We start from the raw sequence: 18,519 nt of genomic DNA on the forward strand, positions 1-18,519 counted from the left end.
TATGTTGCCATGGTCCTTGAAACTGTCACCAACCACGATGAGAGCATTTTAAGCATTTTAAGCGTACCATTCGAATTATTGTTGAAAATATCAAATGCTATCAACTGAATTAAAATTTTTATGAAGAACCCGTCCGGAATTTTCTTTATGTTGAACAAGTAACTTTCGACATTCTAAAGCACTGTTTGAGACTCATTAAATATGCAACAATCGGCAAAAATGAATGATTAAAAAACCGAATAACAGGTGTTTTTGAAATAATATCATACCTGGTTTTACAACGTGTTTCAAGTTTGTTCAGTCTTTTTCTCAGCTGGTTACATGAGCTCAGATGAAGGAAAGACATTCGGAAATATCCATGTAGCACAGCTCCGTATGACAGTTCTCCTTCTTGCATTATACTGGTAACATTATATATATAGTGTCCGTTTTCATATTTCATACAAATTATTTATTTATTGGTGTAAAAGTTTGATTAATTAATTAATTGATTCATTCATTCATTTACACGCACACACACACACACACACACACATTACATTACATTACATTACATTACATTACATTACATTACATTACATTACATTACATTACATTACATTACATTACATTACATTACATTACATACAAGCAAACACCACATCGCACTCTACTACCCCTGTGTTAGTTTTGTTCTTTTGCATACATATATTTAAATTTGTAATTTGATGGATCGTATTAAACCTCTAACCATTGTAGGAAAGTTGGGTGTTCGGTGTACGGAATATTGTTTACACAATGTTGAAGGAAAAAGAAAGCTGATTTTCATTCTCCTTTCACAGATATGTACAAGTCTCTGGTGTTTTTTTTTACTCTTTATTGAAATAAATGTTTCGTCAAAGCTATGTGATCTTTTCTATCAAATAGCGACCTGAGTGAGAGATTGCGAACAGTCCAAGTGGACACCTTAGGATAACTGGGAAAAAAGTTGACCACATTTTCCTTCACGACATTTTAAATCAACAACAAAGGGGGTGTCAGTCTAGAAGGTATGGTAAAAGAGTAAATCACTGAGTCAGTTATATAAACTTACGATATGAGTCAAACTATTCAAGATTATATTTTCCTTCTGTATACGTAATCGTGCTAAACATCACAAGTACTCGCATGCATGCATGCAAGACTTTTTTCGACTGTCTCAAATTCCAAATTGTGCTGCACAATTTTATTTTTGGTCTGCACGAACGCAATCGTACTGTTTCTTTTGACTGATTTTCATAACGTCAACCGTGCTGCATGATTAATTTTTCGGTCTGTACGCATGCACTTTGTGCTAAAAATGTCATTCATGCGGCTGACTTCCTTTTCCAAAAATACAACAATCATGTTATTCTGGTACTACTTAGAGTACGGCTATTTAGTCTGTCAGTCACCTATTTATGACAGATTAGGTTAAACCTTAAGTCTTAGGCTGGGGTCAGAATTTAAGGCGGGGTGAGGGGGGGGGGGCGGCTGGGGATAAATTACTTTGGTCAACAATTTTTCGCAGCCCCCCCCCCCTTCGTGCTCTCAAAAATGTTCATGCCCCCCCCCCCCCCTGAATCCAATAATTTTCGTAGTATTCGTAGTGCCCTCCCCCTTTCCGGATACACATATTTAAATGTGTAATTATACAGTACCCCCCTCTCCGTTTCACTTCAGAGATCCACAGTACATTAAAACAACGATGGAAATCAACTTCAGCGTCCATACTGACCCGCGTACATAACAACGGGATATTTTTTTACAAATGTATGTGGGCTTTGCGAAAAAGGTCTCACATTGGGCTGTACTTAGAGATACTTAGTCAGCATGGTTTTATATTTCAATTCAATCTTGATTCTGGGCAGACACAGCATCCCCCATGATAGCTAGTGAGAGAGAGAGGGAGAGGGAGAGAGAGAGAGAGAGAGAGAGAGAGAGAGAGAGAGAGAGAGAGAGAGAGAGAGAGAGAGAGAGAGAGAGAGAGAGAGAGAGAGAGAGAGAGAGAGAGAGAGAGAGAGAGAGAGAGAGAGGGGAGGGAGGGAGAGAGAGAGAGAGAGAGAGAGAGAGAGAGAGAGAGAGAGAGAGAGAGAGAGAGAGAGAGAGAGAGAGAGAGAGAGAGAGAGAGAGAGAGAGAGAGAGAGAGAGAGAGAGAGAGAGAGAGAGAATGTACTCGGTAAACGAACGCTCCTGAAATTTTGGCAGGAGCATGGGGGGGGGGGGGGGGGTGCAGAAAAGAATTTGACCAAAATATTACTCCTCGCTCCCCCCCCCCCCAATAAATTCATTTTTTTCCCCTAGGCCTAATCATGTAAATTACCTTTACTTTATTCCAGAGAAACTTTCTCATTGTTTGCATGGTCACACACAATTTCTCAAAAGTATTTGTTCACACACTCCCTATTCCCACAAGATGAATAACTGTAAATAACCTGGGATATAACTGGCAACAGCTATTTTTATAAAATCCATGGAAATGTTACTTACATTTCCAGTCTGTAAGACACGCCCTGATAGGGCGCCCTCAACGACGTCCTAGTCTTATTTTCATGTTGAAAATGTAAGGTCTCCTTTCCCGGGAAACTGCCAGAATATTTTGTGGGGTGATTGTATCATGAGAAACTTGCAGATAATTGCATTGGTCATCCACATACTGCCTATTCCCATAAGATGAATAACTGCAAATTCAGAGTATAGCATAAAGAAGTGTACGCAAATAGGTGACATCCACAGAATTTGGCCACCTATATCTATCATGTACCACCTTCCTGAACACTTCAAGAACATGCAAACTTACACGTACACAAAATGACAAGCAACATTTTAAAACACCACAAATTCTATGAAATATGGTTTATTTTCGTAATACTAATACACAGAAACTTAGAATATGGTCTCCTTACAAAGAAATTCTGTTGAAAAGAATAGAAATTACCTCCCTTCTGGATCAATTACTTCTTATAAAAATACTCATAAATATTGATATTTTTGTCTATGGCTGTAGTTGCCAGTGAAAAGAATACATTACAGTTCACTTCACTTACTGACAGTAGTATATGTGTAGTCCAGAATATTGTAAAGCAATCTATGAATTGCCACAAAAATATGGTGATACTTTTTTTTACCACACATTTCCTGTAAAAAGGGCAATTTGATACATACCAAAAGAAAAGCTTTTGAAATATTTCATTTGATTAACTTCTTTGAAGTTTAAGTTTGTCAACATGCATGCCTTTACATTTGTGATTGGCCTTCTGTGATGTAGGAAAGCTACCACTACCACGCTAGACTGGCTACCATTGGCCAATACTCACAGATTTATTATTTTGAATTCTATGTGTTTTGTGTTTCTGATGTAAATCAATTGGAGAAAAGCTTTGTGAAATTTATGTGGATATTGCTTGATGGCTTATGACCACAGACAACAAAGAGACATGACCCATCTCTTTGACGGTGGAAATGTGTAACAGCACTACATTTTTTTAGTTTAGATTGGTCTCAAGTTTCTTTATTTGTGCTGCTGTGGGCATTCAAAATTTGCAAGGTGTATTGGGTTACATCTCTGTTGTCTCACCATCTCTTCTAGCAATGTACATGGATACAAGTCAGAACACCATTTCACAAGGCAACCATTCATAACAGGTTTTCTACACTTAAAAGTCGTATTTTGCTTGAAACTCAAATAGTTCTGACTTATTGTTTTCCTGTTTTCTGACAACTGCTGGTTCTAAATACAATATATATTTAACCCTACTGTTCAAAGAGCCTGTCTGTACATATGATTAAGTGTACAAGTCTATTACATCAGACCAAAATGCAGAACCATGCTTCTAATTTGCATACAGATCAGCTCATTTACATATTGACTGAAGTCTATCTCAGACTAAAACAGAGACTCTTGCTTCTAATTTGCATATAGCTCAGATCAGATAAGCTATTTACATATTGACTGACTTAAATCATAGATTACACTCATCTTGATAACTACCTTCATATGTGAAATTAAGCTACCTGAAGGGTTCCACTGCTTGGAATAATCACAAACAATAGTGGCAAAGGATCCTAATCTTTTCCATTGCTTTCTAACAAATCCGTGTAAAGCTCTCTGAAAGTCTTCATGTTATTAACAGTAACTACATGTAACATGTACTTGAAATGAGTAGAAAGAAAATGAAGAATTTTACTCCAGCACACATTTCTGTAGGAAAGATTGATGTCATGTCATGTCATGTCGTGTCACTACAATGTATATTAAGTAGGAATAAGTAGACTATTGCATACATGAATGTGTAAGGTAACACAGACAGGATTCATGCAGTAACAACTTCTGACTCTTTTCTACAGTTGTATTTTGATGTGTGTGATTAACCCCTCCTACACAATGATAACTTGTGTTTTTTGACAAGACTTAGCCCACATACTTCTCATATGATAAGGATTAACAAACTTGTACAAAGAAATATTCCCCCAGTTGACTGCAAGCATAGATAGCACTGTACATTTAAAATTCTACAAAACAATTGGAGTTCATGAAGGGATATATATTTCGCATTCTTAGGCCAGTGCACACCCTCTTCTGTATCTCCTAAAGGTCAAATGTCATCGGAATAATCATATTTAGAAATGGGTGAGTTCAAGAAGTTGTCTGGATGGCTAGGTTTAAGAAATATCTGAGTGGTCCTCAAGAAGTAGTCACAGTTCACTTTAAGAAGTTGATGGTTCCAATTCTGATGCTTGTGTCTCAGGTTCTTCATCATTGTAGATATTTTCTGCCTGTGAAGGTAAACAAATGGATACATTTACATGTACTGTCCATAACTTTGTATGCTTTAACATAAGCATTTCTTTGTGTCTCTTGTCAAGGCATCATTTAAACCATAGCAACACACTTACTGATGCTCTGTTTACAAAGGAATAAGGGAGGGTTTTCTCTAAGTTTAAGTGGGGCCCAACCAGTGGCAGAGTAGCAATGAAGCAACAATAACCAGCCACTGCTTACATTTGTTCAAAGTAAGATATTGGGATAGTCCATGTTGAGATAACCTGTATTTATGTTCAAAATAAGATATTGGGATAGTCAATGTGGAGATAACCTGTATTTATGTTCAAAGTAAGATATTGGGATAGTCTATGTTGAGATAACCTGTATTTATGTTCAAAGTAAGATATTGGGATAGCCCATGTTGAGATAACCGGTATTTATGTTCAAAGTAAGATATTGGGATAGTCTATGTTGAGATAACCTGTATTTATGTTCAAAGTAAGATATTGGGAAAGTCACTGTTGAGATAACCTGTATTTATGTTCAAAGTAAGATATTGGGATAGTCCATGTTGAGATAGTTGAAGTGAAACTGTACTCCAAATTACTTTATTTTATGATATCAGAACAGCATCAAGCCCTTTACATTTCTCCCTTCCTGTACACTGACAAGTACAGAAAGTGTTACTATTGGTGAGGCCTTTTGGAATAACATTTTAGGGAGCACACTGATTAGAGCCAGGGATTACTTACCATCTGCCAAACTTGCATGATGTTGTCTTCACTTACAGAGCAAATTACCCAGGGTTCATTGGGATTCCATGAGAAGTCTGAAATCTTGGCAGTGTGACCACCATGAATAAAGAGTAACTCAGGGGGTCCATCTTCAGCATCCTCAGCTGACTGTTCTTCTCCAATTTTACTGTTGGGGAAATAATTTGTATCAGACTTAACTCTAACTCATTTACTTGATAGAATTGCATGAACAAATATACACTATAATGGCCTGGTCTGCACAAGGTTTTCAAATATCAAAACCAAATGCTTGTACATTATATTGGTTCATTTCTTGTGTTTTAATGTCATTGTTTCTAAGTTACAAATTAAAACAACGTTTACAGTGTGCATGTATATCAGTGAAAAAAATAATTTGAAATGATTTTTTCTTTGAGCAGGGCAAGGATGGTTTCACAGAATGTAATGTTAGACATTCATATAGTTATGCCCTAACATTGTAGTGAACTAAACTTAAGATAAAGATATCGACAGTTGGCAGCCTTTCTAATCTTCACAGGCCTTAAATTAGACACTTTTGAGAATCTCCTGACATTGCCCTGTACAAGTACACACAAGTCACAACATATTCAGTCCTAAATACAAATGAAGACCAGTCATAACAAGATTTCAACATTTTCTAACAAAACTGTAAAGTTTCAACACTATAAAATAAGCTACAGAAAGAAGCTAGCACGCATGAATGAAGAGAGACAGTGAAAAGTAGTATATTTGTTTACCTGAGATCCCAGACATGGAGACGTCGATCTGTTCCACTGGATGCTAATATTGTCTCATTATGTGGTGACCACTGGACTTGGAATATTTCATCTTTGTGAGACTCAAAGGAATGCAACTTCAATTTCAAGTTACGTAAATCCCATAATGCAACAGTCTATTGGGTAAACAAAAACCAGGAAAATGAAAGTAATATTTCCAATGAATTATCAAATATCTGTTGTTAGTTATATGCCGAGTAGACTTGTGTTGATATTTAGCTGTATGTTTGCAAGGACTAATCTGATGCTTAAATTTACACAACTTCCCTAGGTATTGTTATTTTGCCAAGTTTCCCTACAAAAATCATTTCTGAAAAGAAACATCATATTTGTATGTTACTCCACATCTTGTAGTTACTCACAATTTACCAATGAAAGTGATTCCATTTTCATGTTTATTTATTTTGGCACAAACATTGTTTCAGCTAAATGACCTAAAATACAAATGTACACAGTATAATTATTGAGTCTCACCTTATCAGCTGACCCTGTGGCAAGGATAAATTCACTGTATGGGTTGAAAGATAGGCAATTGACCTAGAAAATAAAATAATACAACATACTATTACAGATAGATGGTATGAACATGTTACATATACGACATACAATGTTAGAAGATATTGTTAGTTAGGTCAATGAACTTACACACTTCAAACTAATATAGGACACTGTATCAAGGGGTTACTGTCTATTTGCTATTCATAATAACAGAGTAAGACAACTGAAAATCATCTCTCAATATTAGCTGGCAACTTTAACATATATGGAGAGCGGTATTGTCCCTAATGAACAGACAAGGGCACCAACCTCTTGTTATGTCTGAGAACCCTCTTGATAAAATGGAAGCCATACACCAAACCATTCAATTTTATGCAAAACTTGTATCAAAACAGAAAACAGGCACTAGACCCCCACCCTTCCCAAAATGTCCAACTTGCAGCTTCAGAGGGTATTATCTATCCCTGAGTCTCCTTACGGGAAGATCGTCACGTACATAATATTTATTTTCCTCTTACCTCCGCTGTATGTGCATCTACTGTGTGACTAGGCTTGCTGGTGTTGGTAGAACGAGTATCCCAACTGTAGGAGTAAAACAGGGCAAGTATTAACATCATCATCAAAAAATGCTGCAATTCTGCATTATATCTCACATACAAAATGTAGATCACAACATCACCAGATGGTTTGGAAATTCATAGACTGTTAAATACAGTAGTGGTTATGGTATTGTGAAAGCATATACAAGTTATAACACTGAGAATACTTGGGCAGAAATACCCCACCAAGCATACATATCAACCCTTGCATTTGAACAAATGTATAGTAAGAAATAATCCATAATATTTATCTGAGCTGTATAGTATACACTACAGTTATGATGTTGCAGCACAAAGAAAGTTTTTGAACTTCAGTTGATCGGAGCAGACAGCAACATATATTCTATATTGTCCATGCTTACATCATGAGTTTTTGGTCATCAGCAACAGATCCAAAGAGACTTTCATGAAGTAGATGCCATGAAACATCTTCTACAACAGCTGTGTGACCAGTAAATATCGTCTTAGCATCAATGACACGGTTCTCATTTGGCAGTTGATTAATATCCCACAAACAAATTGTCTGAAATGTAAATAACATCACAAGATAAGTCGTCCTCTTTTGGCAATATAAAAACTAGTAAGACTTTCAATGAAAGACTAATGTTTTGTTGTGAGTCAACATTACATTTAGATTTTACTTGTCAATTACAAACGGATTAATGGGTTGAGGAACATCAAATATTGGTATGTTACAAAAAGGTTCTGTGCATTGGTTGTGAGCTAAATTGGCACTCAATTTTTCTGCTCCATTGAAGACACTCCAGTATTACTTTTGTGATTACTGAGTGGAATTCAGCACGTATACAAATCGTTCAAATGTCATCACATATATAAATTCAGACAGGCACACAGTAACACTAACAGCTATACTAGGCAAGAATCATGGAATAGTGTGTGAAACACAACAGTAATTGTTTGGCAATAAGCATCAAAAGACAGTTTCAAAACATGATAAATACAACAATTCACAATGACTTTAATTGAGATGTTATTGAAGGTGTGATCGTTCCAACACACTCGATGTAGTCATCTTTTGTTTTACCGTACGTCATTAACATCACATCATTCAAGTGGTGGACAGTGATTGTTTACAAACAATACACACTGTAGCTCCAAGACAAACCGCGCTCATTCACATGTCGATCGTCATTCATCAAACTTCACACTTTTACTGAAACATTACTTTGACATCAGAACAATAGTCTGAATAGATTTTTTCGGGGACACGTAGTCAGTTCAGATGACCGATCAATTCAGATATTCGACGTTCGGATAATCGACGTTTTACTGTACTTACATGATCATCTGAGGCACTGAGGAGATGTCCATTCATGTTGGGATTCCATGACAACCCATACCCTTCCTTCTGATGTCCCCTCAGACGAAGATCTGGACTGCACTCCCCACTTGGGTCTGAAAGAGTCATTTGGATTTGAGAAATATAACTGTCAAAACACCAAACACAACACAAAACTGTTTATAGGGACATCCACCCATGTGTGTTGGATATTACTCTGGTAATCAAGGCTTTGGTTACTAAGATAGACACAAACTAAAACTATTGTTGCAACATGTTGATACAACAGTGATAAGCTACTAAATGGGCACTGGTTCATTATAGTCTCGGTGGGTGGCTTTCTGAAAAGCTAGTTCCATAAACATGCTGTACTGCTTTTAGATTTCCACTGTTTGCACTACATTGATCACAGGGTGATTAGATTCACACAACAGAGGAACTTCTATCACCCATTTGTGTAATCTACCACATTGAATAACAAAAGTTCTAGCGTGTGTCTATCTTAATAGCAAAGTGAAGCCTCGATTACCAGAGTTGCAATATACATGTACACAAGACATAATATTGATAACTTAAAAAAAGACAGTCCACATTTACATCGAGCCTACTACATGTATACTTTATTGGGACTTTCAGAGGTACCTCTTAATAATGGATTGTTACAGACTGGAACACTTTATTTCCAAATTAATCAATATTGTATTTTATTACACAAATATGGTTGACATATGGAAAACAACATTCTGAGATGATTCAATTTTTCTAAAGTCCATGAGAAGATTATGATGACATCACTCATATGTTTCGTTAGGAAAAACTTCATAAAAAACAAACTCACCTCCAATAACATGAACCATAGTATTTTGAAAGGAATGTAATTAAAATCATACCTACCTTTCATTTCCTTGGCAAAATCTCTACTGTACACAACACATACACAATAATAGTTACTTCATAGCACAGCGACAGATAAAGAAAACAGTGACAAGACAGAAAATGTGAAAATCATATCAACATTATAAACTACAGTTTTTGCACTCACCTGGTTTTGATGGATGTTTAGTGTAATCAAAGACAAGTACATCACTAGATGGTGTCTTTGTAGCAATAACACAAGGATTCTGTGGCATATAACGAGCTCTGTTCACTTCACCCTCATGGTTGATTTTAATTTCTATCTCTATCTTACCACTCACTGAACCAAAGCCGCCAAATTCTACATCAAAAATATATAATACACATAAATATCAAATAAATATGGGCTTCACAAGTATTAGTGATGTTTGCTATATCCATACTATGGAAAATATTACTTGAGAGATAGATGACAAGGATAGCCATTATAAGATGAGGTATAAAGAACAACGAAGGTTCACTAGGAGTAGTTGGTTGACCAGTACTAAACTGTAGTACACACAAAGAGTGTAACTCCACACAGTGCCTTCCATAAAGTAATGGTGCAATAACTGAGTGCATTCAAAATTGTTTATAGTTGCCTCCTGTAAGAAGTGTTGTGCACTCCCCTTGGTAGCACAGGTTGTCTATATCCCTCAATTGTTATTGGTCCCGATTCATAGTTGGGTGGCAGTCAAGCAAACATGGTAATATCTCCACTCACAACCAGCTATGAAATTGTGTGCAGGGACCTAACTACAAATATGTTCATGGTAGAATATGTCAGTGCCAAATAAAAGAATGTGTTTACTAAATAACAAAACAATCACATGGGAGAATGTATCAGTGCCAAATAACAGTACGTCTTTATTACATAAAGAGACATTACTCCATACAGTCATACAGGGAGAAGATTTCCACCTTCACACATCAGACTTATTGGACCACTGACTATAAATGAATGTCCCATTGATTTCATGGGCTTCTTGTCATTCTTTGTCGTGTGTTTTCACTACATATTTCAGTCAAGTTTACCACATGCAGTTTGACATTTCCTTGAATTTTATCATTAACAGTCACCCATACAATATCTCCTAACTTTACAAAGTCCGTGCTGTCCCATATCCAGCTCGTATCAAGATAGAACAGATTCACAGTTGTAGCAGTGGTCAGTTGGGAGTGTTACCAGAGTATCAAGATAGAACGGATTCATAGCAGTGGTCAGTTGGGAGTATTACCAGAGTATCAAGATAGAACAGATTCACAGTTGTAGCAGTGGTCAGTTGGGAGTGTTACCAGAGTATCAAGATAGAACGGATTCATAGCAGTGGTCAGTTGGGAGTGTTACCAGAGTATCAAGATAGAACGGATTCATAGTTGTAGCAGTGGTCAGTTGTGAGTGTTACCAGAGTATCAAGATAGAACGGATTCATAGTTGTAGCAGTGGTCAGTTGGGAGTGTTACCAGAGTATCAAGATAGAACAGATTCATAGTTATAGCAGTGGTCAGTTGGGAGTGTTACCGGAGTATCAAGATAGAACGGATTCATAGTTGTAGCAGTGGTCAGTTGTGAGTGTTACCAGAGTATCAAGATAGAACGGATTCATAGTTGTAGCAGTGGTCAGTTGGGAGTGTTACCAGAGTATCAAGATAGAACGGATTCATAGTTGTAGCAGTGGTCAATTGGGAGTGTTACAAGAGTATCAAGATAGAACGGATTCATAGTTGTAGCAGTGGTCAGTTGGGAGTGTTACCAGAGTATCAAGATAGAACGGATTCATAGTTGTAGCAGTGGTCAGTTGTGAGTGTTACCAGAGTATCAAGATAGAACGGATTCATAGTTGTAGCAGTGGTCAGTCAGTTGTGAGTGTTACCAGAGTATCAAGATAGAACGGATTCATAGTTGTAGCAGTGGTCAATTGGGAGTGTTACCAGAGTATCAAGATAGAACGAATTCATAGTTGTAGCATGCAGTGGTCAGTTGGGAGTGTTACCAGAGTATCAAGATAGAACAGATTCATAGTTGTAGCAGTGGTCAGTTGGGAGTGTTACCAGAGTATCAAGATAGAACGGATTCATAGTTATAGCAGTGGTCAGTTGGGAGTGTTACCAGAGTATCAAGATAGAATGGATTCATGGTTGTAGCAGTGGTCAGTTGGGAGTGTTACCAGAGTATCAAGATAGAATGGATTCATGGTTGTAGCAGTGGTCAATTGGGAGCGTTACCAGAGTATCAAGATAGAACGGATTCATAGTTGTAGCAGTGGTCAGTTGGGAGTGTTACCGTATCAAGATAGAACGGATTCATAGTTGTAGCAGTGGTCAGTTGGGAGTGTTACCAGAGTATCAAGATAGAACGGATTCATAGTTGTAGCAGTGGTCAGTTGGGATTGTTACTGGAGTATCAAGATAGAACGGATTCATAGTTGTAGCTGTGGTCAGTTGGGAGTGTTACCGGAGTATCAAGATAGAACGGATTCATGGTTGTAGCAGTGGTCAGTTGGGAGTGTTACCAGAGTATCAAGATAGAACGGATTCACGGTTGTAGCAGTGGTCAGTTGGGAGTGTTACCAGAGTATCAAGATAGAACGGATTCATAGTTGTAGCAGTGGTCAGTTGGGAGTGTTACTTGGTGTAATAATCAATTTGATGGAATATTCATGACAAACGCTATACTCATTATAATAATACATGAGGAGGAACATAAAATGCAACTGTACAAATTCATTGGTTAATAACATGGAGCTGATAATCATCTATCTACTACAAAAATTTCTCCCTCCCATCCCATGCTTGGTGCATATACTCACCTCCTTTTTCACTGTCGTACTGTGAGGCATTGAACTGGGTGTCTGCATTGGGTAGCTGTACACTTGCTATCAGTAAATGATTCTGTTCATCTGACCTAGAAGGAAAAGAACTGTGGCTTGACATATTTTATCAATTCAGCAAGTTTTACCAAAAACTTATAATACACACATAACAAGCATATCTGCCATTACAACATGTTACTTTCTGTCTTAGTAACACCTTAAAAGTCATCTTTCTACCAGCTAGAACGACACAAAATATAGTGTAGTTTTTTTTAACAAACTGTTTAATTCACAGGTATATACAAATAAGACCATTTTGGTTGTGAATCATATTATTGGAAGCGAAACAGTTGTTTATGTCTTTAATACAATATCATTGGGCATGATAAAATGTATAGCGTAATGTGTCAAGTTGAGCCCATGTCTATAATACAAGCAATTTAAAAAGGTGTAAAAAATATAGCAGTCATTAAAAATCAACACACAATGCATTCTTATCAAGACTTTAGCCACATTGAATGAAGTATACATTAATTAAAACTACAAATAAAACAATTCACGTCATCTCCTTTGTGTGGGGTTTCCTATGAAGGCCACGTCCCTCCATAAGTATATCAAGGCGAAATATAATCATTGTGAGTTTGGCCATTGTTAACCCCATTGCCCCTTATCGTTTACAAACTTCCTAAAAGTTAAATTCATATTTCACTTTGAGAGAGATTTTTTCACTCTTAACATGATAAAATATTTCTATCCTTGTCTTTTCACAAGACATTTATGCAAAAATATTGAGTTTAAAAAATACTGAAATGTTGGAATATGTTGAACCTAGACTACAATGTACTTTATGCATGACTGGCAAGCTTTACTGATTAAAATCTCAACACAAAGTCCATTTTTGTACTGTAATTTTGTAAAACAAATTGAACTTTCCTGCCATGTCGATATTCAGTAAGATTTAAATTAAAGTTTTAGAAATATTGGGATTGGGAATACTGAATAAAATAATTGAAATTTCTGAGGGGCATGAGGTTATTTTGATATGAAACTCACCTACTATCCGTAGTTGGCCCCACAGCCATTAAACTCAAAAAACAAAACAAAAAAAGAACGTCAACGCATTATGATGCAATTTTTTTCATGGAAAATTTTTGATGCTTTTGTTCTACTTCGTAGGTCCCCATTGCTATCTTAAGTCGTTGGTTTGTTTATGAATTTCCAGTCTCCCCACCTCAAAGAATATGAAAATCAGTCAAATCACACATTGATAGCACTCTTCTAGGTTCAATATTTGTGGGGCCAATGATAAAAATATATCTTCTTTACATGAAATTCACAGTAATAGTTCTCCCCATGTTGTCTATTCTGAGCCTTGAGTATCTTCATATTGCTGATCTCATCACACAATGCAAGCCAATTGTGAAAAAAGGTTGTTAGTATTTTAGCAAATGAATAAGCACAAGGCAAGGTTTTGTTGTACTTTGCAGCATGTGAAGACTAGAAAAGACTTTTTTTAGTTTACCAGATTGATGTTGAGAGTAAAAGAGACAAGATAGGGTAGATAATGCAGACTGTTGGTTTTGCTGCCGAGTACATACCATGTAAATCTGCATCAATACCAAGAAATAAAAGATGCCTATCTGACCATATATGCACTGATTTCCATAATACTTGAGCCAAGATTTGGTGACTTCAAGCTTACAAAGTCATTATCTGACCAGCACAGTGGAATGAGCCATCAGCAATATAAAACCTGACAAGGTACAGACTACATGATATGTTATGACTTGAAACTGTATTTCAACCTCAGGCTTCTTTTAGTAAGTGACTTATACTTGCTATTTTCCCCCCAACATTCCCTGAGGTGATGAGAATGGACATTCACATTACATTACATTACATTACTATCAAACTATAATAATCTATTTGGCTACTTACGTGTGAGTACCTAATACAAGTCGATGTATGGAATGGTCTTTTCCTTCAGGTCTAAAACAAACAAAAGAGAAATCGTTATTCATATTGTAATGCTATTGATACTGTGGATTGGTAAACCAACAATTGTCATTGAGTTAAGGTGTAAGAATTTGGGATATAGTTAGACTCCCTAACATACAACAAACTAATAACCAATCTGTACCACTGATTTCCATGTCAAGTTGTCCCACTATACTTCAGGTGACTAGCAAAGAGCATCTTCCCTTTTTTAGGTGTAAAGAGTTGAACTTCTCTTTTGTCACATATGGCATTGACATAATCACCTCCTATCAATGGGCCAAGGTCAATTTTGCTGCTGTTAAACATGTTACACAGAATTGCTGGCACTGTCAGTCAGTCAGTCAGTCACTGTCAATATTCCTTAGTAAGTCAGACTCAAATGTGTTCCCATCAAAATATGGGATGGTTCTTTTTATCAAATTTTCACCAAAGGAGGCTGGTTCATGGCTCCATTGTGTGTGTGTGTGTGTGTGTGTGTGTGTGTGTGTGTGTGTGTGTGTGTGTGTGTGTGTGTGTGTGTGTGTGTGGTGGGGGGGGGGAGGAATCAGTGTACTAGTATAGGATCAGTTCTAGTCCTTGTTGAACAATTTTTTGTTTTTTTAGTCTTTACCTAGTGTATTTTTGCAATCCTGATCAGTGAACCTGAACCATGGCTGTGGTGGTGAGTGACACACAAGCAGTACAAACATACTATCTCATGCAATCACAGTTTAACTTACCTTGACACATCGGGCAGCCATTGTGCAGTTAGACTTGGCCATTCTAATGCATGTGTCATGACCAAATCATATAAAAACGGTGTATTTTTCTTCCATATTTTGTACTCTTCATTGATAACTCTCTCTTCCACAGCATCATCAAATGTTTCTACGTAACACAAAATACATTACCAGCACAAAAACAGCCGATTAGTATTGAAAATGGGACAGTGCTTAAAGAACATATCAAAATCTTGGTTGGATTTCCATTACTGGAAACATTTATATGCATGGTCACTGAGAATTTAACAGAATATCATTTTCTTGCTATTGGTTTGAAATTTACATAACTATAGACCATCTTGCTATGTAATCTGTCATCAATGTTGTTTCCTGAAACTACAAGCTGGAATCACCACTTGGTTTTAGATTAGAAGTTACAGTACACTCTCACTGTCGCAGTTTTTGGACAAGTTCATGTTTTTTGATGATTACTATTGGATAAACACTGCAAAAAAGTAACACCCATTAATTTTTATTTAGACATTTTCCTTAGGTCTTTTTAACAGGGTTTACAGTCATCAATAATTTTGTAGATGACATAGTCCCCGAATTTATAACCCTTCCATGTTTCCATCTAAAAACACCCACATTTCATGGAAATTGTCATCTTGTTTGAACTGAGAAAACTATTAATGAGAGATTTATAGATCTAAAATGAGAGCAAAATGATATTCTAGTGATTTTGTAACATTTCTGCATACTTTGCTGTAGCGAAAACACTGACAACTATATGTCTGGCAGTGTTGTTACATACGGTAACTTTATGATCGCCGGTATTAGTACTCTCAAAACTGATACAAGATTAGTGTTGAATCAAAGCTTTAGTATCATCTGCTCTTTCGTATGAATGCTTGAACATGACAACATGACAGTTCCAGAGAAAACAGTAATGATTGAAATACGAGTTGATATCTAGCTGTCCGAAAACTGCAATAGTGAGTGTACTATGAGCACACTTCAAAAATAAAAGTAGGTATGTATGCTTCAATCTTTTTAAAAGTTAAAGTTTTAAGTAGCTGCAATAATTGTAGCTTTGTTTTTGTTTACAATGCTTTTTATTCTATTTCATATTTTATGTTGCTGTAACTCTCACAGGGTTTGCAAATCAAACAAAGCTACAATTCTGTCAACGAGCACAACCAATCTGAAATCTCCATGGTTTTCTCATTCAATTCCCTAGCTTCAATACCAAAATTCACTATGTCAATACTCTAATTAGTTAATTTTTATATTCAAAACGGCAACAAATACTCCAAACCACAACATGGGAGTGCTACTCAGCAGTCTATTTCATTGTCGTGCCAGTGCATACGCAGTATTAGTCAACATGTCTGCAGAATCTAAACAGTTAGCTGAATTGTCGAGACTATAGTCTATAGTACGATTTTCACTTGAAAATAACGAGAGGAAGCATTAATCCGATCGAGAATGATGCAGTTCGAGTCAGTGACATAGGATATGCTTGACTTTCAAAGAGGTGAGGGATATGGTAAAAAACCAATGGTTTAAAAATGTGCTCTCGGATCCGGAACCCATTTTAGATGGGAGCTTTATCCACTACTATCTGTGCGCGGTTGTAGCATACTGAGACTTAGTATAGTATAGCAAAACCGCTACAGTACTGCATCTAAGTTTTAAGCAATGTCAATGTGCTTCATATACCAAAATCGTTTGATTTCTGGCAAAAACAGTACAAAATTACTAAAACTGTGATACCAAATGCTTAACTATCCTTTGATAATTTCAGTAGAAATTGGAATACATTAGCATACTATTAGTTTACACATCGAATTTAGCATCAAGAAAGTCATGCAAGTTTTATGGAACATTAAGCATATTTTGAATTGAGTATGACCCTCAGCTGATAAAAAGTAAAACAATGTTGCAAAGGCCATCTGCAGTACTCATATTCATTACATTCAATATAGTTAAATGCTGAACTTCATTGTAGGGTATCTCTTTTCCTTCCCACGAAGAGAAACAAGAACTTTTAAGTGTGTGGCCATAGGCCATGGCAGTCAAAAGAAACATTTGGTGATATTTTGTAAAAACTATTCCACAACTCTACATTGCTTTCACATTACGTATTTACAAAGGACAAAACAGCGAATAGTTCATCCCAATATATATGCAGCCGTGGAAATGCCATCCAAAAAAGCTGTTCAGTAATGACAATAGGAAACCCGGCAAAATCAAAATGGCGCAGAAAATAGGAAATACTTGATGTCGCCAAGTTACCGAGCGTTTCAGTGGAAGAAATGTTTGCTGACCAGAAATTAGTCGTAGAAAATCACAAGGTATTCAGTATCACAAAACATATTAATGAGTCCCTACCTCCCTCTTTTTCAGCCATTTTGGGGTATCCCTCTGAAACGTGCGCCTTGCTAGCAGCTGACTTCACCGTGTTTTGGAACAAAGGGGGCATGCGCGTAAATTCCCCGCCAAATTTCTAAATATCACTTTTAGAGGGCGCAATTTCTGACAACGCTTCCCTAAGTTTTTTTTTTCTGCTTTGCAGTGTTTTCCCCCAGACAATCGTTCATTCGGACGCACGGAAACGCAATGCACCCAAAGGGTCCTAAAAATAACGCTGTCAGTGTTCAAGTCTACAACAAATATTTAGTGGTTTCTAGTAATCAGCCTGAGGGACGTATAAGCACAAACAAGCTAGATATATTTCGCAAAGCACTCTCCAACATCTACCATGTCTATATACATCATTACATGAGAAAGCTGTTCTGTCGGGAATTGGGTGATTTTTAATATATCGACATTTTATAGCAATATTTCAATCCCAAGGGTAAACACTGAAATAGGTAAATTTGCAATGTCATACACAGGAGCTATACACTGGAACAACTTACCTCTTGATTCGTAACTCACTAAAATATTTTCTTCACCTGATAATATGAATATACTGCAACTCATGTTGATGTACAATATATATATTTTCATAGATATTTAGGTTTTTTTTCACTGCCCTCTTTATACTTTGTCATGTATTTATTAATAAATTTTATTTACAGTGTCTAAGGAGACAGACTTGATTAGCAAGTAGCTATTTTTCTGGTCTCCTTTTACCTACCTCAAAACATGTATTATTTTATTTTGTCTACAAATGTAAATTTAATAAGTAGGTAATAAAGAAGAAAAGGAGATATATATGTTTTGTATATGAATTATTTCAGTTGATTGAATTGCAACACCCTCACTAAATGAATGAATGAATGAATGAATGAATGAATGAATGAATGAATGAATGAATGAATGAATGAATTCGAATCATATAGTGAGAGATGCTTAAAGGTCTAGTCATTCATTCATTCTAACTATAATCTATCT

The 18,519-nt window shown here is 36.4% G+C and overlaps 1 protein-coding gene across 5 annotated transcripts; it reads right to left on the minus strand.

Annotated features, from left to right (window-relative positions):
* Positions 1–2,858: 2,858 nt before the first annotated feature.
* Positions 2,859–17,581, minus strand: LOC144433416 (histone-binding protein RBBP4). Of its 5 annotated transcripts, none has more exons than XM_078121730.1 (13): positions 17,512–17,581; positions 15,136–15,283; positions 14,357–14,407; positions 13,472–13,504; positions 12,416–12,510; positions 9,754–9,927; positions 8,712–8,827; positions 7,774–7,934; positions 7,331–7,394; positions 6,789–6,851; positions 6,276–6,430; positions 5,515–5,683; positions 2,859–4,773 (listed from the first exon to the last, which is right to left on the minus strand). In XM_078121730.1, the coding sequence occupies exons 1-13, from the start codon at positions 17,528–17,530 to the stop codon at positions 4,705–4,707; spliced, it is 1,317 nt and encodes a 438-aa protein (XP_077977856.1). In that variant the 5' UTR covers positions 17,531–17,581; the 3' UTR covers positions 2,859–4,704. The 5 variants fall into 5 exon arrangements, with proteins under 5 accessions (XP_077977856.1, XP_077977855.1, XP_077977859.1 ...); XM_078121729.1 differs by having other exon boundaries at positions 9,754–9,933; XM_078121733.1 differs by lacking the exon at positions 13,472–13,504.
* Between the last annotated feature and the right edge of the window lie 938 nt (positions 17,582–18,519).

Source organism: Glandiceps talaboti, chromosome 3 (assembly GCF_964340395.1).
Source record: "Glandiceps talaboti chromosome 3, keGlaTala1.1, whole genome shotgun sequence".
Taxonomy (NCBI): domain Eukaryota; kingdom Metazoa; phylum Hemichordata; class Enteropneusta; family Spengelidae; genus Glandiceps; species Glandiceps talaboti.